Below are 24,988 nucleotides of genomic sequence, written 5' to 3' on the forward strand. Positions count from 1 at the left end.
CAAGTCCCAAGTGAATACGCAGTACGTACGATGTGAGAAAAATGCATACCAAACTTGTTATTTCAACTGCAAAGCCGCAACCAGCCTTCCAAGGGGGCCGGGGTAGTGCTCACACCCCACATTATGAACTTCATGTATACATATTCTAGCTAGCCCGAGACCATGCTTGTGCTTACAGTACTACACTAATTATAAGGCATGTGTAACCAAGTACCATGCATGTTGCCTGCAAGAAGCATATTTAGAGAATGTCCAAAAGAATATAAAAATATTAATTAATAAGCATTCTATATCATTTCAGGGGACATGATCACTGCCTAAGATGATATGAAAGAGGAAAAACCAGAGGGAAATTAAAACTTGATGTGAAAGGACTAAAAGAATATAATTTTATAGATAAAAATGTCATGATCAGAACATGACCATTGTTGTGCAAAAGATCAAGAGAGTGCTGTCGCAGTATAAAATTATCTTCCTTCTCTTTTTAAGGTCAGTGCAGCAATGAAAAGATGGAGAATCTATTGGAGGGTATTGTAGCAAAATAGATAGATAGAGAGTAATGGTATGGAAAGGACTTTAGACGTTGCAGGCTTTCCAGTACATAGATCCACTTTCATGTTTCTTCCACTCTCTGACAGGCTCCACATGATGCTCATGTAGAGGTCCTGGCTCCCGAGTCCTGACCCCCCACATTATCTTGTCCACATGGAAGTGGGAGAAAATGATCAGTCCAGATCTGGTCCACAAATTCATAACTCTCCTTCCTTCCTACCTATCTCCTTTTTCATTTTAGTATTTGTTTTGCTCCTCCCTCCCCCAAGACTTGACCCACACATTCTCTCTCTCTCTCTCTCTCTCTCTCTCTCTCTCACGTAACATTATAAAAAAAAAAGGTGGTCACTCGTCACACCTTCTCATTCTTCCAAGCTGATATTCAGCATTGCCTCCATTTAATAAACTGCAGACCCCAGCATATGCTATAGGCTCTAGATTCATTTCCTTGATCCAGCCAAAAGACAAAGTATTCTTTTGTTCTGTGAGGAAAAGCAAAAAAACATTAATGCTTTGCTTTGCAGAACTTGCTTGCAGATTTATATTGATGGTACGTACTTAGAAGGTGGGGACTAGTGGTAACTTTTGGGTCCCCAACCATTTCTTTTTTTGTTACTTTTGAGTTTTGCAAAGGATATGGTCTGCCTTGTTCTGTAAAAATCCCCATAGAACAACTTAATTTACTGTTCATGGATAGGGATATTATTTGATGAGGTTCTGTACTTTCCTCTTCGTCTCCTTCATTCTGTTCCTTGGCTATTTCCTGTTTTTTCAGAAAATTCTCTGAAACTCCAAAACAAAAGTAACTCTAAAAGAAACAAGCAACTGAGCTTTCCCTACAGAGTGAATTAACTTTACATAAAGAAGCCTTAGTGCAGTGTTTCTGTCCTCCAAGTAGCTGGAAAAAACAACGAGTACTTCAGGAAAGATTGAAGTTCTATTATGGTCGAAGCCAGATTCTGTCAATGTGTGATTATACTATCCCAAGTATAATCCTGTCGCTTTGTTATCCATTCTTGGAGATGGAATCTTAACGGAAGTGCAGCAAGTGTAATTTGTGAAGTAGAAACCAGAAATTAAGAGAAGGTGAAAGAAAATGTCTGCAAAGCTTTTGCGTACCATAACTGATGAAAATCAAGATCTGCATAAGCAGATTGGGTGCATGAATGGATTCTTTCAGCTCTTTGACCGCCGCCATTTTCTTGCTGGGCGACGACGCATCAACAGCCATGACCACAAGAGACTTCTTCCAGGTATTCCTCCATTCCATGATGGTGTGTTTTTAGCTAGGTTTCAGCTAACCTCAATTATCATAATAATGTCGATCTCAAAGTCATTGTTTTTGGTAGGAATGTGTGGTTTAGGGTTCGTTTAGCTCCTAAAGATTTGAATTTTTGAGATGCTTAAACGATCATTTCAGGAACTATATATTTCTCAACAGTTTTTAGGATTTGTTGTAGGAATGAATTATTAGCATTTTCCATGGGCTGTTCTCTTTCACTTTAGCCTTGAATTGAAGGAGCATACAAATCTTCATGAATGAAACTCATATGGTCAATTTTTAATGTAATTCTTTGGTAAGTTAACATCAGAGCAGCTATTATTTACCATCACCATGGGTTTGTCATAGGTAGCCACATTTTCATATCCAAGTCTCCATCGGCTCTGAAACCGCTACTCGAAAACTATATTTTCTTCCTTCGGTTTTGTTTCGCAAGCCTGATCATGTAATAACCATGAACCATTCTACCAATTTCTTCAACATCTCACATTTAGTTGTCATGATAGGTCAAAATGGCAGCAGCCCCGCAACAGAGCCTGACAACGCATTACAGAGAGTTAAGGTAAGAACTTTGAACTTTAATCCCTACAACAATAATTGTTTCTAGCAGATGCAATTGAGCATATTTTCCCTTACAATTGCAGGAAACAAATCCAAAGAAGCTTGTGAAAGAGAAACATGGAGTCTCGACAGAATCATCCAAAACCTCTCTTTCATCCTCCTCATGCTCATCTAGCTTCTCCTCTCTTGACTATAAGATAGCTCAATTCGAGTCATCTTCGTATAACCAACCCAGTTTACCTGAAACCCCCACTCGGCCCATGAACAAATTACCAAATGCGTCTTTGCAATCAAGGCAGCAATCCCACGACCTCCGAGATGTTGTTAAAGACTCCATCTACAGAGAAGCCCGTACATTATCAGTAAAAACTTGTAGAAAGGAGGAAGCAGTGGGTAGTACATTAAAATACATCGACTCGCCGCGGCCTTTGCAGCTTCCCAACTCTATCAAGCCCAGAGCTTCTGGTGCCAATGATTCGGTTCGCATCCTTGCTAAACTCCAGGAATCAAGGAATTACAAGGAAGAGAAAGCTAGCCTTAAGCTGTTGTCACTGAAGGAGGCTCCTCGGCTCTCTTATGATGGAAGGGTATCACAAGATGCATGCAAGTCTACCATAAAGCTCAAGGAACTCCCAAGGCTGTCATTGGACAGCAGAGTATGCTCCATAAGGGGTTCCGCCTCTGAAACAAAATCAAATTTTCTTTTGAAGGATCTGCAAAGAAGGTTGGACAACTCCAGCAATATGCTTAACCAGCAGCAAGAACCAGAAAGTTCCAAACGATCATCCACCATTATTGCGAAGCTGATGGGATTGGAAGCTTTCCAACTATCAGCATTGACCAGCGAGAATCCATTAGGGTTCATCAGTAGCTGCCAAACTGAGAAATCTGACCACTTCTCAAACTCAAGAACAACTGATGGAAACAAGCAAAATCAAATTCCTGGGTCCCCAAGGAAATCACACAAGGACCCCATCCAGGCCAGGTTGAAAAATGCTGATCATGTTATAAGGCCTACCTCAGGATCAAGATTTCCAGCAGAACCAACTCCAAGGAGGCAGCCAGATGGCAGCCAGAGTTCTCAACAAACAGGTTTCGGGCATGGGAAAGCTACCACAAAAGCCTCAAACTCTTGCCCCTCTGTTTATGGGGAAATCGAAAAAAGGTTGGCCGAGCTGGAGTTCAATAAATCTGGCAAGGATCTCAGAGCTCTTAAACAGATACTTGAAGCAATGCAGAAGCCTAAAGAAGCATTAGATACCAAAAGAGAGCAGGCTTCGGAATTTGCATCTCAAAGAAGCAATTATAGCAGCTCTCTGCAAAGCTCAAATTTAGCAAGCCCAAGAAAGCTACAAAATAAGGATCCAATTTCTGACACAATCAAGGGGTCACATTCGCCAAAGAGTTATAGACCCCCAATGGCTGTCATGAAACCAGTTAAACTAATCAGAAGAACAAGTGACTGCGCTTCCAACATAATCCAAACTGAAAGTATGTCGAGACCCAACAAGCATGGTGACACTGCAAATGGGAGAAAGGTTGACAAGCTAAGAGCAAAAGATCTAGCTCCAGGAAGCAATTATCTAAAAGACCATTTCAGTTCACTTTCTTGCTCCACAGATAAGAAAACCAATGCGAGAACTTCAAAATCAACATCAGCTTTAACGGCACCCCGACACGTAATTGGAGAAAACAACACAAGCTCAGCAACTGTGAGCCCCAGACTGGAACAAAGGAAGCTCAGATCGCAGAAGCAGTCACCTCCCACCATCCCATCCTCAGATTCAAGCAATGCCATTAGGCAACCTACTAGACAACCAATGGGATCAAACTCCCCTGGTAGAAAACTCAGACTAAGATCTCCCAGATTGCAGCAATGCAATGACCAATTGAGTGAGACCAGCAGTGGCATGAGAGATTTAAGTCACCAAGGTGACACCATTTCTCTGCAATCCGAAAGCAACATTAGCTTGTGCTCTGATATTGACATGGAAGTTCCGAGAACCAATCAATCTGACAAGATCAATACCACCTTCTTCCAGCAGGAAGGCAAGAAACAAAAGGTAAGTGTTCATGCTCTTATTTACCCATACAAGAACCTTATTATCTCATTAACAGGTTTTGTTTCTCTCACTCAGAATCCAACAGGGTGCATCGAAAACAGGTTGATAGTTGAACCGTCAATAGCTACCCTGGAACAACCAAGTCCTGTCTCTGTTCTTGATGCTACATTTTATAGAGACGAGTCACCATCTCCTGTGAGGAAGATATTAAATGCCTTCGAAGGTCTGCTTCTTGTGCATTTGACATGATATGTTTAATCCATTGATAGAGAGTAAACAATTGCCTCATCTACAACATTGATTAATGCTTTCCTAATGATGATTAAAAAAGAACAATGTTAACATAAGCATGGATAATTCTAAAATGAACAACAGCATCAATGCATCACAAGGTATAGCAACCCTGGTTTTCCATATTCGATTTGTTTCATATCTACAAGCCATTTTAGGAGTGAAACTGTTCACTCCGAATTACAATAGAGATAGAGAGAGAGGCTACATTATTACAGCATACAAGACTTATTAATGTATCGATTAATGTATCCAATTCTCCTCAAATTTCTTGCTACAGATTATGAGGCTCAAGATCCTGATGAAGGGGAATGGGTTCCATTGGATCTAGCTCAATTGCCAAAGGGCACAAAACCCAGTTTCAGTGCTTACATTGATGATAACAAATCAGAAAGCATCCGGCATGTACTTCAGAATCTTCAACAAATAAACTGTACTGAAGAGAAACCAATCACTGACTACACCACAGCCCTCCACGAGAGCACGAATTCAGACCACAGATACATTTCAGAAATATTGTTAGCATCAGGTCTCCTCAGAGATCTTGACTTTGACTCGATGACCATTCAGCTCCAAGCATCAGGCCACGCCATCGATTCTGAGGTGTTCCTTGCATTGGAACAAACAAAGGGAAGTGCAGGGCTCTTGAATGATAAACTAAGTGGCAAAAAGATTGTTAAATCAGAACACCCTGAGAAAATTCAAAGAATACTCGTATTCGATACTGTTAATGAAATTCTTGCTCAAAAGTTGCTGTTAGGAGGTCCTCTACCGAAGTGGTTCTCACCAAATAAGCTAGCAGGAAGAAAACCAAGAGGGCAGCAGCTTCTGGAAGAAATGTGTTCAGCAGTAGATCAGCTACAGAATAATCACTTGAACAGAAGCCTAGATGAGGAGGATGACAGTTTGAGGAGCATCATATCGGAAGATTTAATGCAACAATCCATGGATTGGATAGATTGCCCTTGTGAGATTCCTGGCATAGTGTTGGATCTTGAGCGGTTGATCTTTAAAGACTTAATAACTGAAGTTGTGAACGGGGAGAGAGCTGGTCTGAAAGGCAAGCCAGGTGGGCGATCCAGAAAGTTATTTTCCATGTAGGAGTTTTGGTAATATACAAAAGATCTCTCTCTCTCTCTCCCTCTCCCTCTCTCTCTCTCATTTCATGTATAGCTGGGTGGGTTTACTCTATAAAAAATCACAATATTTATTGGGTAATGATTGAGGTCTTTGCTAGCCTGTAAATGTCTAATAGAGATTCTTGACATTGATGTAAATTATAGTCGATAGATATATAATTTAGGGGTAATTACACTTTTCACCCACAAACTACCACCTATTTTTCACTTTGCACCCTAAACTCTTTTTTTATTTTATTGAGAAGTCACTTTGCAACCTAAAGTACAAAAAGTTTCAATATGCATTCCCCTATATTTTTCAGTTTGCATTCTAAGTTAAGACCTGACCCCTAAGACAAACGAAAACTTGGGCGTGCACCACAGTCCTGATGGTCAGATTTGAATGGACGGTGCAAAGTGAAACCGATTGCTAGTTCAGGGTACAAAATGGAACTTTTTGTATTTTAGGGCAAAAAAGTAGTAGTTTGTGGGTGAAATGTGTAATTCCCAGAATAATTTATCCTCCCTTACAAAGTTTTGGCTCCATCTAAGCTCCCATCCACTGGCTGACCTTGAACTTATCCATTTTTTTACCAAAAATAAAATAATAATAAGAAGAAGAAGAAGAAGAAGAATACAGATGATGTAGTTAAGACAAAGGATTCCTCAACCCGCTTCAATGGCAAAATCCACAAGGCTGCTAGTTACATGCAATAAATTCTAGCATCTATGTAGTGCCTACAAGTCCATTCTCCGAAAGCAATTTTTAATTTTGCATAGAGAAGATTAAAGGTAACAATATATGGTCAATAATTAGGGAAAAATTATCTTCAGAGTTCTGTTTGATGACAGATTACAATGTTCTCAGGTAAACGCATCAAACCACAATTCATTTTTTGAGAAGACAGCTGCATAACTAACTTCCAGAAGAAATGCTTGGCTACAAGGATCTAGGAACTTAGTGAACATAAATCACGCAGATTCAGAAAATATGCATAACAGTCCAATAAAAGCAAACATAATCATGCATTTGAGTAGGCAGGAACAAATTCAGACTGTTTAGAACTTTATCATCAACTGAACAAAACCAGAATTCTCTGGTAATCAGATTCCCCAGTCCTTTAGCAATATTATGCACCGTTTCCTGCATAATAGGGCAGTTTCAAGAATGATGATCCAACCTTGTATCTCTAAACTAGCATGCTTAGGCGGTGCTCTTGTACATGTCCCGTATACTTGGGCTATTGCCTACACTTTTGATCAATATATATTTGTTTACTGCTAAAAAAAAAAAATCCAATGTCAATATGATTTCTAAATCCACGTTATGTTCACTCTCGTAGTAAGGGGAGCCATTACCACAGTGACGATCCAAATTGACACCAAGATGCCAGACTAGTACAACATAGTAATTAATTTGTTACAACATGGCTAACAGGTTTTACCCACATATGGAGCTTAAATTGCTTTGTGAAAAGTCAGGCAGCCATGAATTTTAGGATTTAAGACTACAATCATGGTACCGATCAGGATACTAGACCAGCTCCTTCACCATCCCTTTGTCAAAACTTGAAAATTATTTAAGAAAAATAAAAAAAGAATGGAAAGGAAGTTTTTGGAAACTTCTCTCTCATGAACACACATTCAAACATTGACTCAGCCCTCAACTTTGTCTGAAAGCTCCAATCCCTCTTCTTTAAAACCGTTCGATACGAAACCAGCTAGAATAGTCCCAAAGTCTCTTTTATCAATTTCATAAAAGCTAAATACTTCACTCTTTTTTTCCAGCAGATATTTTATAAAGAAATTAAGAAAACAAAATAAATAGTCTTCATCTAGTGATGAAATTACATGCTCATATCAACAAAAAGCAGGAAATGAAATAGTAAAATACAATTTCTGGTATATCTTTACGACTCTTCTACAGTCATTATAACTCAGAGATGAAAGTTTCAAATCCCAATCCCCACCAGATCTACCTCCAGCCCCCCACCTGTCTGCCAACCACATAGCTGAATTTATGATGACCTAAGGCATAAAACACAAAATTCTATTTTCTTGCTAATCAAGGAAAGCGATAAATCAAATTAGAAAAGTAGTTTGACGCAAGCTGAACAAAAGTAGGGGTACCTATTCTCCATCGTTAGTCTCATTTAAAGGCACAAAAGGATGTGTGATTCATTTTTTCTGATCTTCAATTTTTTTTTTATAGGTAATCATTGAAATATTATTAATAGAAATAGGCCAAGCCCAGGTACACGGGAAGTATACATGAGAAACACCTGATAGGTAAACAAACATATTTTTCCATTGCCGGGAATCGAACTTGTGATCTTCATTTATAATAACTATAATTAAAATGATATTCTACCCTGTCAATTTTAACGGTACGAATATGCATTGGAAAGCTTGATAAGGGTCGGCACAGGAGAAAAACATGTAACATTTAATGTTAGATCGCAATAATAGATCAGAAAGAATTTCACTGAGAAAGAATCATTTACTGAGTCCACATGTAAACCAACATTCGCATACCTCAGAAACTGGTTAAATTGGCAGCATTTCCCTCTGCAGCTTGTAATATCCAATCTATAATGCCCGTGACTAAGATTACCCTGGAATCATCATCTGTTGCCAGTATCGTAAACAAGTAAACAAATTATAAAACAAGTCTGTTTTACAATGATCCAGATCCTACGTGTTTCCCCTAGATTCATTCAGAATTTTCTCAGCCTCCTCTTCTTGTCATCCTTTTCATTTTCCATTCCAAACCACGGTGATGTTACCTCAAAAATTGTTTTCTGTAGGCTTGAACATTGCATTGTCCCTAACACCCATCTTAAATTGCACAGTCCACCTGCTGTTCAAAATAACCATTTTGTGTCCCTCAGAAACAGGCAATCTGCTATTCATCACTTCAATATCTGCAGCCAATGCCTCTGACACTGAGAAGTGGTTATCAATACCATTATTTTCCATAATGGGATTTCTCATGGTTGCTTCATTTAAAAGCTTTGTCTTGGCCGGAAGGAGAACAGGAGACGCCTCCTTTTCTCCAAATTGTAGATGCACGGCAAGAAATGGGTTACTTACTGCTTGTTTTGCCTTTGCAGCATCCCCACAGTTGACTAGAAGGTTCCTTCCAATCCATTACAAGCCAACCACTGATGTAAGTTCAAAAAAGACCTTTCTTCCTTTCTGTGCTGGTTTTCTTGGTCAATATTAGCTGTGGGAGGTTCTGTACTTCTCTCAATCCTAGTATATGATGAAGTATAAGTGCTGGGATCAGGAAAAGCAGGCAACCAAGTGGGTATATGCTCACCTGGAGGCTCTTCCACAATTAGCAAAAGACTTGGAGTTAGCTTCCGGACATTAGTATATGGAAACTGAGGCAGATAATAGATAAACGGAATATTATCAGCTTTATCGACATACCGAACAAGTTCCCTAACCGTGCCTGAACTTGCGAGGCAATGTTCAATGTCTGAAGCACCCAAAAACCCCAGTGCCAAACTCAAATCTTCCAACCCTTGAATAACATAAAAAACATTGCACTCTGTTCTACCTGCAAGATTAGCATAGAGACGTGCAGTCTTACCAATGTCACAAATATACCGAACGGCAACATCAAATAGTGTTTCAAGAGCAAACTGCTGAAAAGCCTGAAACCCCTGACTCTCGCATATTTGTGCTACCGCAATCTTTGGAACGGCTTGGGCCAATTCATCTCCACCAGCTTTCCTCCGAGGAGCTGGTTTTTCAGGTACTCATATTCAACACCACATATCACTTCATCCGATTTCGCCAATCCAAATGCACCATTCGACCCTAACAAATTCCTCAAAATGAGCCTTATTCGCCCACAAATCATCGTTTCATCAATTACCTTTCCTTTGGTATCTGATAAAATGTTGGAAAATATAAAAAATGTTGGAAACCATCAGAGATAAAAATTTTGAATGATGAATCCTTTAAATAAAAACCAAGAGAAAATGAGAATGAGAAAGATAACCTATGAAAGTGAGCATGATTTAGTGTTATTCTATGATTTTTCACAGTGCTCCAAAATTTCAGCTGCCAAATGAATTTTAAAACGTTTCGAGTATATGTAACGTTATACACCTGCGTTTTGACAAACATAAAGTAACTCTTCGTGGAAAATTTGTTCTCTGTGCTGTTACCAGATTATAGAGTAGAAATTTAAAAAATTAAATAAAACCAATGAGAGACGTCCTGATACACAAGAAAACCCTAGAGACTGGCGTTTTCCAATTTACACAAGAATATTTTTTGATAAATTAGTTACACAAAGTCAAACAGATAGGAGTAGAATACATGTAACATAAATAATGGAAATTCAGCTCAGCAGCGCTCATCAGTCATTTCTAGGGTTTGTGTCTACTTAGAGAATCGAAGAAGTGGAGGAAGTTGATCTTGGAAGACAGTGATCCAAGAAATACTAGGTTTGAATAGAATAAACGGAGAAAATAAAAGATTGTTGGTTTGAATTCTAGGGTTTTAATAGTGGGCATTAACCCCAGTAGAACCCTCCGATCAAACGGGAAGTAGACGCGAAGATGGAAAGAGAGGTGATCACCTACTTGTACCAAAAGGAGAAATGAAATTTAATGTGCGAGCCTCGCATAATTTTTTTTTTAAATGAATAAATAAAATATTTATCTAAAATAATAATAAATTTTACTATTTTTTAAAAATATTTTGCAATACATAAATTCTTATTTAAAATAGTTTAGATAAAACTTTTTCATTAAATATATTAATCTATAAACTTTAATTTTAAACTTTTTAATCCCTAAATTTTTAACTTTCTCAAATCAATATTTTTGTTTATGTATCATTACAACAGAGTTGAGGAATGAGATAAGATAAAAAAGTTTTAAATAGTAATAAAATAATTTATGAATAGTAATAAAATAGTTTAAGTTATGATATTTTATTAGATTTTGAGAAATTAGAGATAAAATATTGAATAAAAATATTATAAAATTATAATATTATTAGAAGGACAATGCTAGAGCCACTGCTTGGGGCTCCCATTGGCAGCTTCCGCCGGCTCTAACATATGTTTTTTCATGTATTTTTTTAAGTTATTTTTTAAATATTTTAAAAAAATAAAATAAATTTAGAACATCATTAAAAAATACTCCATTAATCATAAAGTAAAAAAAATCATTAAAAAATATTTCCTTAATCACATTTTATTTTACTTTGTAATTAATGAAGTATTTTTTAATGATGTTATGAATTTTTTTTATGTTTTAAAAATATTTAAAATTGTTAAAAAAATCTTTATAAAAAAAATAACTAAAAAAAAACACGTAAGAAAACACATGCTAGAGCCTAGCGGTGGGCCGTGGCTCTAGCATTATTCTTATTATAATATAATTTTTTAATATTATATTTGTTTTGGATTTTTAAAATATTGAATTAAATTTGTGTTTGAGTGATGTTTAAAAATGAGATGAAATGAAATAAAATAAGAAAAAATCACTTCCAAACAACCCTTTAAACAAAATGGAGAAACCCTACAAAAGTCTACAAATATTTTTCTATTTTGATTTTAAAAATATTCATACATCAGACAACTTTTTATACACTTTAATAGTTAAATTAAATATACCTAATCTTAGGGCTGAGAGACCCTAAATTTGAAAATAGTGCCTAGAGAGTGATAGATAAAGTCCATGGACTAAGCCCAATCGTTCCTGATATATTTGTTTGTTAAGTTTAAACTATTATTGCAGGTAGGGTTGGAGGCTGCATCCGGCCCACCCCCAAATGGGCCGGACGGGCACCTACCCACACACGGAGGGCCCAATATATCTATAAATATATATTAAAAAATAATTTTTTTAATAAAATGATATTGTTTTATCTTAAGTTTTGTTTTTAAATACTCTTCATCCCCACTCGCCACTCTCTCCCTTCTCTCTATCGTTCTTTCTCTCTTTTCACTGTCTTTATTTCGCCTTGTGGATAGTCGCTAGTCTCTCCGACTCTCTCTCTCTCGTTGTCTCTCCTAGCCTCAAGTATCTCTCTCCATGGGCAGTGGATAGATAGCCTTGGGTAGCCTCGACTGGGACCCAACTTCCCCCTGCCGCCGCCTCCAACCCCTGCTCGCCCGCCCAAAGCAGCAGTTAGCATTTAATATATCTAATAATTGTTTGTTGGATGTGCCTCATTAAAAACTTTTACTATAATCGATTTAGTCCATTCATTTCCTTCTCAAGACACATGTGGTAACTTTTCACTATATTTAAGCCAAACATTATTCTAAATATTTTTTTTCATGTAAGGAAGGGGCCAATTTCCTGACTTTTGAATTTAGTCGAACATGATAATCTAATGTAAACTTATCTAAAAAGTACACAAAACACAAGGAGATCCAAGCACACAAAAGAAAATATTTTTATTTTTATTTTTAAAATAATTTATTGTTTGAATGATAATTCTATTTTATCTACCCATGGTTTGAGGCGATTTTGAGTTGGCTTATTTATATATATATGGTTCGAAACCTACATTGTACTCAAATGAATCTTTTTCTCAACAAAAAAAATGTAAAAAATAAATTAATTATTAGAAATTGGAGGTTTTTATTATTTTATTATTTTTTTAAGAAAACTCTTATTATGACTTTATTTTAATGAATTTATGGTTTTTTTAATTAAAGTTGATGTTTTTAGTTTTTTCTAGATTTGTTCTCTGCTTTCTTTTTTAAGTTTACTTTCTAGTTTTCAATTTTTCAATTTATTTCTTTCCCCTTTTTAAGTATTTTTTCTTTGGTTTACTTAATATGTCGAAACATATTGATGTCAGCAGTGGCAGATCTGCATAGGGGCAGGGGGTGGCCATGGCCCCTCCCAAAATTTGAAAAAAAAATTAATATATTTTAATTTTTTATGATTTAATAAGATTATATTATTTTATATTATATTGATCCCCTCTCTAAAAAATTATTTTGGCCCATTCTACAAAATTATTTTGATCTTATAAATTATTTTAACTAAAAAATAAAATAAAAAATATTTTATTATAGTTTTAGTTTTGCTCGGCCCCCCTACAACAAATTTCTAGTTTCGTTACTGGATGTCAGTAACATTTCAAATGGATTATTGATGAAAATTTGATGGATAGATGAGTTTGATTATTCTCGCAATTATGAATTTGATTAATAATAAGGACCCTACATTTTTCCCTCATTAAATCCAAATTTATAAGAGTTTAAGAATATTTAAATCCTTAATTCTAAAAAAAATCCTTAAAAAAATTTATTAAAAAAAAAAAAGCCAACAAAACTTTTAGAACCATGCATAGTTTGTATATTGAAAATTTTCAGAATATTTTATTATTATTTATTATTTTTTACATACTTTTTATTACTATTTATTATTATTTAATATTTTGTAATTATTTTTTTATTATTATTTACAAAATATCTAAAAATAACTCAGTATCTAAACCTAAACTAAATCCATCTTCTAATTATTATTACTATTATAATCCTTAGTCTTAAATCTTATATATATATTTTTTTAAAGAACGTCGTCTTAAATCTTAATATTAAAGTAGTATTTTAAGAACAAGACAAATTGCACAAAAAAGACCCTGCGTATGCTCAGTCCTCAGTCGTGGCAAGCTACATCACAGTTCGGGGGTAGCTTTCAAGGCTTGCCTTTTTTCGGTGCTCTGTCTCTCTCTCTCTCTCACTCTCCCTCTCCGTCCGTGCGCTCCGGTGGTGAAGGCACTGTACCATCTCATCGTAGCCAATCCCTGTTCTTTTCAAGCCAAAACCTTCCCACGTACAAGGTCCTACAGAAAGCATTTTATTTTTCAGATAATTGTTTATAGTATTTGATGGGTTTGTATGTAATTCTGTGTAGCATTTTATTTGCTTAATATCGTTATATCTTTTTAACTACGCTAGAAGAAGTAGCTTTTTGTCATTTGCTTTTCGTTGTACGATCGGGCATTGTTATGATTGACGAAGCAGCTCTGTCTTCTTAGCGTCCCAAGAAAAAGAAGCAGCTCTGTCTCCATCTATTATTTTTTATTTATTTATGTGCTGATTTTTTCAATTTTATGTCATGTCTATTAATTTTTCTTGTTTCCTCAACTGGGTTTTCTTTTTAGTCGTGTTTTGAGTACGGTTTAGGGTTTAGTTTTTGGGTATTGCTTTGTTTGGATGCAGGGAATGTATTGGTTGTAATTCGGGAATCTTATTTTTTCAAAGTTGTGCCAACTCTACAGATGTATTTGAATCATTTCTGATCATGCAGTCAAAACTTATCTGGTTCTCAGTTTAAAATTTTTGACTTATCTGTACCTTGGGGTTTCTATGCCAATGTGACTATATAATTAAGAAAGCGTGGATCTTTGTCCCTTATAAGAACGTGTTTGTGTTATATCTTTAGGGCTCGTTTTAACATTTAAAATATCTCAAAATATCTGTGAATAGTAGTACAATAGTTTGTGAATAGCAGTAAAATTGTTTGAGTTAAGATGATTTATTGGATTTTAGGAAATAAGAAAAGAAGTTGAAAAAAATATTATAAAGTTAAAAACTTGTTTGAATATTATTTTTGTTTATAAATTTGAAAAAGTTGTATTATTTTTTGTGTTTTGTTTTGGAGTTTGGAAAAGTTGTAATGATTAGGTAATGATTATATGAAAAAATTGAAATATCTGAGAATATCTAAGAACATTTGTGTTCCCAAACCATCCCTTACTATTTTAGGTGCAGTGTCTATATCATTAGGCCAATTATTTCGGATGTGGAAATGGTAAATTTCTCTAGGATATTGTTTTGGTTACTCACCTTAATTAGTTCCGGTGATTTTGGTTTTCTTTCTTTGTTTAAAGTTTCAATTTCTCTAATTTGAGTGTTTTTGCATATAAAAAGGTCTAACTTGTTTCAACTAAGCCTGAATTCCAACCAATTGGGGTCAGCTGCATTGATTCTTTATCAAGACTCAGCCCTTTCTGTGACCATACACGTGTAAAATACAACTGTGTAAACATATGCCTAGGCACTTTGGAAGCTGATGAATGGTGATCTACACAAACGAGTTCTCATAGTACTCTGCTTGTTTTTTGGAGACTCTAATATTTTGAAATCCATGAGTGTCCTCACCAACCATCCACCAACGCATTGTGTTGCCTAGAGAGAGAATTGTGGTCATCATATTTGTGATTATAGTTTTGATTTTCGTTTAGTCGCACTGTGGGGTATCATTATATCATCGATTTCACTTTGTTTGAAATATTAAAGGTGCAGATATATCTTTCTGGTTTTTGCAAGCCCAGTGATAGTTTAGGTGCTATTTGAACATTGATCAGAAGGTTATGTGATTAAAATTAAGTCTTCTTTGTCTCACTAATCTGTTGGACCTAGATATTCCAGTTTTTATTCTAGATGAGGAGAGAGTTTTTAGTTATAATATTCTCCTACTGGCATTTGAGCAGAATGGCCTTACAAACAGAAAACCCTGGTACTTCCCCCAGTGCCCAAGTGGTTGGAAATGCTTTTGTTGAGCAGTACTATCATATTCTTCACCACTCGCCAGAATCGGTCTATAGATTCTATCAAGATTCAAGTGTGCTAAGCCGACCTGATTCTAATGGTGTGATGACCTCAGTGACAACCATGCAAGTATGTATCCTGGTTCATTGTCAAGTGATACAAGTTTATTGGTGAACTAACCTATTGCTATCAATTATTATATAATAAATAGAAGAGCATTTATTCATAGTTCTTTTATGCAACTATCACTATTTTATGTTAGATGACAAATTCATCCTGTTTTATGGAAAACTGATTAAGCACTTCTGGTGGTGTTTTTTTTTTTTTTTTAATCATTTGTGCAATATCATACATTTGTGTTACTTTTTCACATCAGTCTGTGGCTTTTGTTTGGTAAGAAAATTCTTGATATATAGCTTGACTTCAAAATGCTCATACCTGCATGATCTTCCGAGCACTAGAAGGTCAATTTCTCTGTTATTTCTAGGCGACTGCCTTACATGAGATTCCAAATAATGTGTGCATATATAATTTTGAAGTTAGAAAAATGGCAATATTTATATGTCAATGCAATATTTGACATGCTATTTCTGAGAATTCTATTTGCGGGTATTATACTAATATCCCAATCAGGAAATAAAATCTTACTGGTATATACCGGTTGTGATTTAACTTCTCTTTTTAACCTATCCAGGAGAATGCAACCAATGCGCAGGCAAGTTGTATTGTTGAATGATTCTGGTTAACTCTTACATACAAGATTAAGACCAATTCAATTTCTTCTATTGAACAAATCATTGAGGATGGTAATATCTAGCAACATTGTTGACTACGTGAATTTGACAAAATTTAGGAATGTAACCAGTTATTGATTTTCCTTACAGGCTTATATTTTACTGCACCTGAATCATAGCCACTCTCTCCATTTTCCTTATCTCTTTCTTTCTTCCCCCTCCCCATTCCCCTCCCTATCCCTCTAGTCTTAAAGAGATAATTATTTAAAGAAATAAATTTGATTGGTAGTAAAGCATTTTTTTACGGTTGTTTAACTGTCAGAAGTCCTACAAGGATGGAGATTTCCTGGTGCAAAAACATTAAAATGGTTTTTCTTTGAGCAGGGTATCAATGAGAAGATTGTTTCCTTGGATTACAAGGACTACAAGGCAGAGATAAAGACTGCAGATGCTCAGAAATCTTACAATGATGGAGTAACTGTGCTAGTAACTGGATGTTTAACGGGCAAGGATAACCTGAGAAGGAAATTTGCGCAATCCTTCTTCCTTGCTCCACAAGACAATGGATACTTTGTCCTTAATGATGTTTTTAGGTATATGGAAGATGATGAATCATTGTACAACCATGCAGCTAACGGAGTTGGTGTAAAAACTGTCCCCTTGACCCCTGACCAAGGTAAGGCCATACTACTGCTATTTTTGTTACCGTTCTTCCATTCTGACATTGCATCATGAACTCCTTTATCATTGTTTAAAGTTTTGGTTTGCAGAGCCAATTCATAGTTCTGATCCTCCTGCCACAGTTCAGGAAACTTCTACTTTGGAAGTGGATCAAAATGTTGACGAGAAATCTTATGACTCGTCCGAGCAAGAAATACAGTTGGCTTTTGAAAAAGAGGATATCATGCTGTCTCAATCTCATTCAAATGGTCATGATGTTTCTGCAGCTGTCGAATCATCTTCTTCTTCAGGCCAAGATGATGCTCCAAAGAAGTCCTATGCATCAATTGTGAGTTCGTGACCGAATACTTCTCTACCAAGCATTGTTATAGGATTATTTTTTGAACTTTATTATGTGGTCTTGTAGGTTAAAGTTGCAAAAGGGAGTTCAGGCCCAACTCAAGTTTATGTACCAACTAATACAATAAAGGTGGCTCCTAAGAAAACTGAGAACCAGTCACCTGGGTCGGTGGCACCTAATTCAGTTCCTGAGGCATCAGCCCCAAGTAGTGTTGGCACCCCTGAAAGTAGTAATACTCAAGATGAAGGTATATATCTCTTTGTTGTTCCTTTGATGTGCATGTCTTACAATACATGGTGGTTTTCCCCATGAAAGCCTGTCTTTCAGATTTGAAATTACCTTTTTTTTTTGGTGCATCTTTAATGCTTTTTAAATTAAAGATCACATATAATAGAATGCAATGGTATAACTACAGGGGTCATTTTATTTGCTCCCTGAATTTGAGTCATAGTGTCAGGCTTTGAATTAACATGTTGCCAATTTTAATAACCACATTCTTGGGTATTACTTATATAAAAAAATAACCACATTTTTATCCTTGCAGTTGAGGGCCACTCCATCTACATCCGTAATTTGCCCTTCGGTGCGAGAGTTGAGCAGCTTGATTCAGAATTCAAGAAATTTGGGCCAATCAAGCAAGGAGGCATCCAAGTCAGAAATAATAAGGTTTTTTTCAGATGTATAAATTGCATAGAATATATCCACTCACTCAGCATTTTCTGACACAAATTTATCCCCTCCAACCCCCCTCTCCCCCTGGCTTTGGGTCTGTGCAGCAGCAGGGATACTGTTTTGGCTTTGTTGAATTTCAGTCTTTAAGCTCCATGAATAGTGCAATTCAGGTATTTCCTGTGTTAACCAGTACTCCATCCTCAATAAATTTTATCTTTTATCTATTCAGTGTTAGGTGTTGCAAGGTGATATATCCATTTGTCAGCTCTGCTGCCATCAAACTCAAATGTGATTTATTTTCCCTGCTTTCTGTGTATTCTGTGCAATCGAGCATGATGTATGCAATAACATACACACCATCATGCCTTTTATCAACCTTTACATGCATTCTCTTGCTTTTTATTGTTACTGTTTTGAGTAAGCTTCTATCTCAGTCAGATTTGTTCCTTGTTTTGATCTATTATTGTTGTGATGCCTTCTACCATGTTTAGACTAAATGTGATATTTCAGGCTTCACCTATCATAATTGGGGGGCGTAAGGTTGTTGTTGAAATAAAGAGAACTACAGCTCGAGGTAATTAGGAAGCAATCATCATGACTTATCTTCCATTGAATGAGTTATTTGGAACTAAATGATATTAACCACTGTTGGACTATTAAAGAAGCTGCGTAGAATTTGGGATGATCAAAACCCATGCTTGTCTGACATGATAGTCCATGTTCTTCGTTCTTGCAGTTGGTAGTAGTGGAAGAGGTAGGTTCTCTTCTGGAAGGGGAGGTTATCGTAGTGACAGCTTCAAAAGCCGTGGGAGTTACGGTGGTGGCCGGGCATATGGTAGAAATGAGTACCGAATCCAGGGTGATTTTCCTGGTCGTGGGAGGGGCCATGCAGGGCGCGGTGAGGGTTATCAGCAAGGGAGAGGAGGACGTCCCAGTGGACCAAAGCAAAATGCTTCCTCATGAAACTCTATGAGGTCATTTTTATCATCGATTTTTCACAAAATTGTTTCTATGATCATTGATCAGTACTATGATAAAAGAAGTGCAGGTCATTTAGTTCGAGTATTGGACTCTCTTAGTTGGGAGTGAAAATTGAGATGAATTCTGTAGTTTAGGGTCCCGCCGCCCCCCCGCCCAAAATAACAAATGTTTGTGGCACTTTTTCCCCCTTCCATACAAATTTGGTACAAATGTAGCTTTGGTTTAACCTACAGCTGCAAAAAGCTTTTGATGTTTCTCCATTGGGAGTTGCATGGTTGTAGATTTTGGTAGTTGTAACGTTATGATCTAACCATTGAGTAGATGATGTGCTTTTCTGGTTTTCAATACATGCCATTGAATGATTTGCAATATTATCGTCTGGGGTGCATCAATTTTATCTAAAAGTCATCTTGAATTGATGACTCTATGAATTGGGGTGTGAAGAAAACTATCAAGGCTCTGGATTCAAGAGGTCTAAATTGAAGTTTTTGGCCTCTATTATAGATCCATTTTCTTTTCACATTATTTACAATGTTGATTTGAATTTCCAATAGAATCCCATTACATGTCAGGCACCTGGTCTTGTTATCCAGACCGAGATTGTCGATGGAATTGCTGACAACAGATGCCTGAATGTGTAGGATGCATCCACATGTGCAGATACCCTTTTTTCCCATTTATTTATTTAATAATGCATGTGTTCGATTGCAAGTCACAGCTCTATTTACCATTTCTAGTGCCTCATTGATAAATTTTGTTGCCATTGAGCATTTATAACTAGGATTTTGATTCTCTCGGATTTCTAAGAGAATAGGCGTCTCCAGCCCAAACACGAGTGAAGAACACCTTGAAAAAACTTGTAAAAGTTGACTGCCATGTTTGGATAGTAAAAATATTTTATCTCATCATTACAATTTTTTCAGATTTTCACATAATATAAAAAACAATTCAATTTTTTTTTCAAATCTCAAAAAAAAAATATTTTAATCAATTTTTAACTTTTATTTCAATTCATCTCATCTCAATTCACTATCCAAACGGCATCCGAAGATAACTCTTAATATTAGTTTTGTACCCAACCCAAAAACAACTTTTTATTTGTTGTGTTTTGTTATATGCGGGTTGAAACTGGGGATTTGCTCAATTCTAATTTTTTTTTATAAAAGTAAATTCATAAATTGACATAATTTTATATATATGTCAAATTTATTTTATAATAAAAATGTATATCAGATTTATTTTATAATAAAAATAATTTTACAATTTAAAATATCATATCAAATTATGTTTGTTTATGAATTTATTTTTATATAATTTATTTATGATAAAAATATTTTTATACGCTATACTTTTCAAAATAAGGAACTTTAACTAAAGCTCTTCTGTCCGTTTGATATTTATTCAAGAGAAATGATACTTTTGATATTTATTCAAGAGAAATGATACTTGTAGTCGTGAGTATATAAATACTGTATAGTTATTTTGAAAAAAGTAAATAAATATGAGATTCACATTAAAATAAATTAATTTTTTAATAGTGTATTTTATTTTTTTTAAAACGACTGTACGGTATTTACACACTTTATAACTGTATGTAACATTACTCTTTACTCAATGTGGACGGTAACTTTAGGCCCCCTGCGACAAGTAGCCTTGATCCATCTACAAACACAATACCCAAATTACAGAATCGAAAACCCATTTCAGTTCGATTCATCTTAAGTTTAGTCCTTTCCCCAGGAACTATGATGCCCCCAGGAACGTGCGAATTTCGTTCGGCTTTGCAAACACTGTCCACTTTTACTCGGCCGAGCAACATAATTGATTTAGACATAGTTGAGACTTGAGAGACTAAGAGTAATATTAGATGCGATGATGAATTATACAATAGCCACGTATTTCTTTTTAAAAAAATAAGATTTATTATTAAAAAAAAAGAGTACGCGTAACTGCAAAATCATTTCTCATGCATGTATGAGTAATGCTTCCTATAAAGCATTGCTAATGTAAATATTTCTAAGCTACTTACTCTTTAATTAAATTAAAAACATCAAACACCAAAATAAGAAGTCAAAATGATTATTGTCTCCATAAAAGATATGTTAGTAAAATATTTATAGAATTAATGAGCATGAGTCTCGTCGCCTTAGTATTATTAATTTTATTTGAAAGTCTTTACACCACATAACAACTTCGTGGCATAATTTAATTTGAAAGATAAATTTTAAATTTTAAATTTTACAAATTAAATTATGCAATATGAATGATGTGCAGTATAACAAATTTTAAATAACGTTACTCCAAAATTTTATACGTCATTTTGATAAGAAATCTGATCCAAATTATTTAGAGATGCTCTCGTGATGTATCTAGATTGACGAATATATTGCGAGAGATTGATGTTGTGAGAGTTTGGTGGAGTATACTCTATGTTATATGTTCTCGAAGGGAGACAAACTCTATCCATCTTATTACAAACTCTTTCATTGATGCCTAATTTTTGGTCTATCAAATTGCTTGTGAATCTAAGAGTTAGTTTGGATAGTAGAGTATTATTAGAATACTATATTTTTACTACTATTTATTATTTTTCATATATTTTTTCTTACTATTTAGTATTCTATCATTATTTTTTTATTATTAGATATAGAATATCTGAGATTATCTCACTACCTAAACGTAACCATATAACTATGTTTGGATTCGCAAGTTATCTCAGCTCATCTCAACTCATCTCAACTCATCTCATTACTATTCGTTACTATTCATCAACTTTAACTCACAAATCTCACTACTATTCACAATTTATTTCATTACTATTCACAATTCATCTCAACTCATCTCAAGTCGTATTCGAATCCAAACACCTAAATGTTACGTTATCAATATTTTTGACAATAATAATATGAGAGTGCCCTTAGTGCCTGGATTCCAATAATACTTTTTATTTTGGCAAGTGGATGTCAATAAATTATTATTATTTATTTTTTTTCCACAACTTTGTCTTTTATCTATATCAACTTTATCACTGGTGGGTCAAGTGGGTATTTATTTATTTATTTGTTTATTTTATATGTGTGGAGGCTATCAGTTTCAATTTGAAAAGGCACTTCTGGTTGTGTTTGATAGCTTTTGCTTAGGATGACGGTAACATGCTTTACCAAACTGTCGAATAATTAATTTTCTTTTCAAGACGCTTTAGCCTTTTGTTTTCCTTTCTGTTGGTCCACATCGCTTTTTGTCTTGTTTTATAAACGCTTTGCTATTCCATATATTTTCTTTGTTTTTTTTAATTAATTAATTAATTAGGGAATGACAATAATGCATGTGTTGCTCTCGAGAGGAATTCTATATATAAATTACTGTTTATTCTCATATTCTATATTTATAAATTTTTATAAAATGTAAAATGATAAATAGTGACTGATGAGAATAATTTTGTTGCTGTTAATATTACAAAAAAAATCATATATTTATTATTTAAATAAATAATCATTTAAAATATATCATAAAAATAAAAATTAAATATTAAAATTAAATACGAAAAATAACATTACATTTAAAAAAAAAAATGATCTTTTGTTGTGACATGGTTGGCCCATTCACGTGCTCATGCTCAAAACTTCTCCACGGTCCATGCACAATGCTTTAGATATTTTCTTGGATTATATTCGTTTCAGACACTAAGGATACGTTTGGATGTTGAAGTGAGTTGAGTTAAGTTAAGTTGAGATGATAAAATATTATTAGAATATTATTTTTTAATATTATTATTATTTTAAAATTTAAAAAAATTAAATTATTTATTATATTTTATGTTGAGATTTGAAAAAATTGTAATGATGAATTGAGATGAGTTGAGAGATGTTTATCATCCAAACGACTTTAGCAACTTGTGTGGTAGCCAAGTTCAACATTGGACAGATGTCGCCCAAACAGCAACCAAGTTGTTACAGTCTGACACTCCCCTCGTTCAATCATTCTAATCAACGTAGGATGACCAGCTTTGCAGAAAGGACGCGTGCGAACGACACGCCGCAGGACGTCATTATCTCCCTTTTATTTTTTCATCATCTCTTTGCCTCTCCAAATAAAGAAAAGTCCCTCGACACGTCGCTCTCGGCCAACTTGATAGCCTGCTGAGCTGTGAACCTGCAACTGGAAATGAACACGTGTTCGACCCATCCGCCTCATCAACACGTGGCGACAACCCGGATCACTGACGAAAAGAAAGATTAGATAATAGTGCAACTTGGTACGCTTGGGCTCCACGCCCCGATCTCCCTCTTGATTTTTTGGCCTTTTTTGCGTGTTCCCCGGAGATTCTTTCCCTTTTTTCTACCGTATAACATTCATACGTATATGGAAATGTTTGGGATGTTTCTAGCCGTCCGATGTAAGTAAAACTGAAGGCATGACTCGTGTGTTGGCATGGATCGTTTGGATACGATGTTGTTGTGTTGGGGACGTGAAGACGAGGTTAGCTATTGAAGACAACGTCACAACAATATATTCTGTTTGATTTTTTTGTTGGATGGTGTACAGCGATATAAAAATTAAATATATTTTTATATTTATATATATATATATATGTACATAGATTGCAAGAATCCCATTGGGCCCATCAAAGGCAGACAACTTGAAGCTGAATAATGTAGATAGTACGTACCTTTATGACTTTGACGTGGGAGTACCCAATAGGAAGTTTCAAATATTTGGCAGGTTATTTTTATAAATTAATTTGTAAAATAATATCATTTTATTAAAATATTTTTATTTTATAAAATATATTATGTAGAAATCTCTTACACCGCAGTTAAATAAAATATGCAGAATGATTATCGGTTTGTGAAAAGAATTTTTTTCAATACATCTGTATAACGTGAATTCTACATAATATATTGACAGCTGACATTAAATAAATAGAAACTTGCTTCTTGTTATAACCTGATTTGACTAATTTAAAGCCATTCAAGTTTCCAAAAAGTATTAAAACATGGGTAAGATTCATGACTGTCACGAGCTTATAAAAAAAACGTCACGTATGAATATTCGAAAAGGTTAGTTTGGGTAACAGAGTATTTTTAGAGTATTTTATTATTTATTATTTATTATTATTTAATATTTTATTAATATTTTTTCATTCCTATTCATAAAATATTCAAGATAAACTCACTATCCAAGCGCGTTGTTTCATGCTGTCAACAAGCCACTTTCAACTTATTAGTTTTTTAAGCATTTCACTCTAATCCTCATGATAATTCGCATCTTTTTATTATTATCTAATTATATATTTTATTTGACATATTTAAAAAAATTAAAATTCTTATTTGAACTTAAAAGATAAAGAGTAATTATTATTAAATTATTTGATATATAAAGTCACTTAAAATTCATTACACTACTTAAAAAAGACATTTGATTCATAGAAAAATATTAAAAAATTAATTTTATAAACTGATATAATTACTTTAGGTAAAAAGTTATATGTAATCAATAATAAGATAAATTATTTTTGTAATTGTAAGTGTGTAAGTACCGTACAATCGTTTTAAAAAAAATAAATAATTATGAGATTCATATAAAAAAAATTAATTTTTTAATAATAAATTATAATTTTTTTTAAATAATTATATAATATTTACGTATTTTATGACTGTAATTAATATTATCTTAAAAATTTTATAAATTTTATTTATTTTTAATTATCAACTCAAGATTTCTCGTTGCTACAAGGTTTCCACAACTCTCAAGTTGGCTTTGTTCCAAAATACGACCATATCCTTTCGGAAACGTGTCATGTATATGGAGCGAGTGGCTCCGACGTCGACGTCGCGCAACCTTTCTTCTCGGGACAGCGAGAGACATCGATTAAAGAGAAGGAAACGAAAAGACTCTGATCCGATGCCCGAGGTTTTAGCATACGTGTCATGTTCTGGTTTAATCGCAGATGGTAGTAGTTGGAGCGAAGTTAGATGAGAGAGAGAGAAACTAGGGAACAGAGTTGCGGCTTTACGAGGCCGGAATTATCTATAACACGTGGCAGTTATTTGACTTGTTGATTGGTTGAAAGACACGTGTGCTATTGAAAACTAATTAATCCAGTGTCTCTGCCTTCTGTTCTGTGTGAAGCCAACGAAGGGATGACTCTTGTTTGGTGTCTCCTCCA

At 34.8% G+C, this 24,988-nt stretch overlaps 2 protein-coding genes and 1 pseudogene across 3 annotated transcripts; 2 read left to right on the plus strand and 1 right to left on the minus strand.

Moving 5' to 3' along the window:
- The first annotated feature begins 846 nt into the window (after positions 1-846).
- Positions 847-8,408, plus strand: LOC108988039 (protein LONGIFOLIA 1-like). 2 transcript variants are annotated; one of them, XM_035692092.1, is made up of 6 exons: positions 847-1,102; positions 1,328-1,805; positions 2,341-2,396; positions 2,479-4,458; positions 4,534-4,681; positions 5,030-8,408. In XM_035692092.1, exons 2-6 carry the CDS (start codon positions 1,649-1,651, stop codon positions 5,848-5,850), a joined length of 3,162 nt encoding a protein of 1,053 aa, XP_035547985.1. In that variant the 5' UTR covers positions 847-1,102; positions 1,328-1,648; the 3' UTR covers positions 5,851-8,408. The 2 variants fall into 2 exon arrangements, with proteins under 2 accessions (XP_035547985.1, XP_035547981.1); XM_035692088.1 differs by having other exon boundaries at positions 847-1,805.
- Positions 8,409-8,624: 216 nt separating this feature from the next.
- LOC108987970 lies at positions 8,625-9,808 on the minus strand (annotated as a pseudogene).
- Positions 9,809-13,492: 3,684 nt separating this feature from the next.
- On the plus strand, positions 13,493-19,164 carry LOC108987969 (nuclear transport factor 2-like). The gene is made up of 9 exons (XM_035692334.1): positions 13,493-13,697; positions 15,354-15,540; positions 16,530-16,821; positions 16,916-17,154; positions 17,233-17,413; positions 17,711-17,832; positions 17,943-18,008; positions 18,349-18,412; positions 18,575-19,164. The coding sequence occupies exons 2-9, from the start codon at positions 15,355-15,357 to the stop codon at positions 18,799-18,801; spliced, it is 1,377 nt and encodes a 458-aa protein (XP_035548227.1). The 5' UTR covers positions 13,493-13,697; position 15,354; the 3' UTR covers positions 18,802-19,164.
- Positions 19,165-24,988: the final 5,824 nt, after the last annotated feature.

This window comes from Juglans regia, chromosome 1 (genome assembly GCF_001411555.2).
Source record: "Juglans regia cultivar Chandler chromosome 1, Walnut 2.0, whole genome shotgun sequence".
Taxonomy (NCBI): domain Eukaryota; kingdom Viridiplantae; phylum Streptophyta; class Magnoliopsida; order Fagales; family Juglandaceae; genus Juglans; species Juglans regia.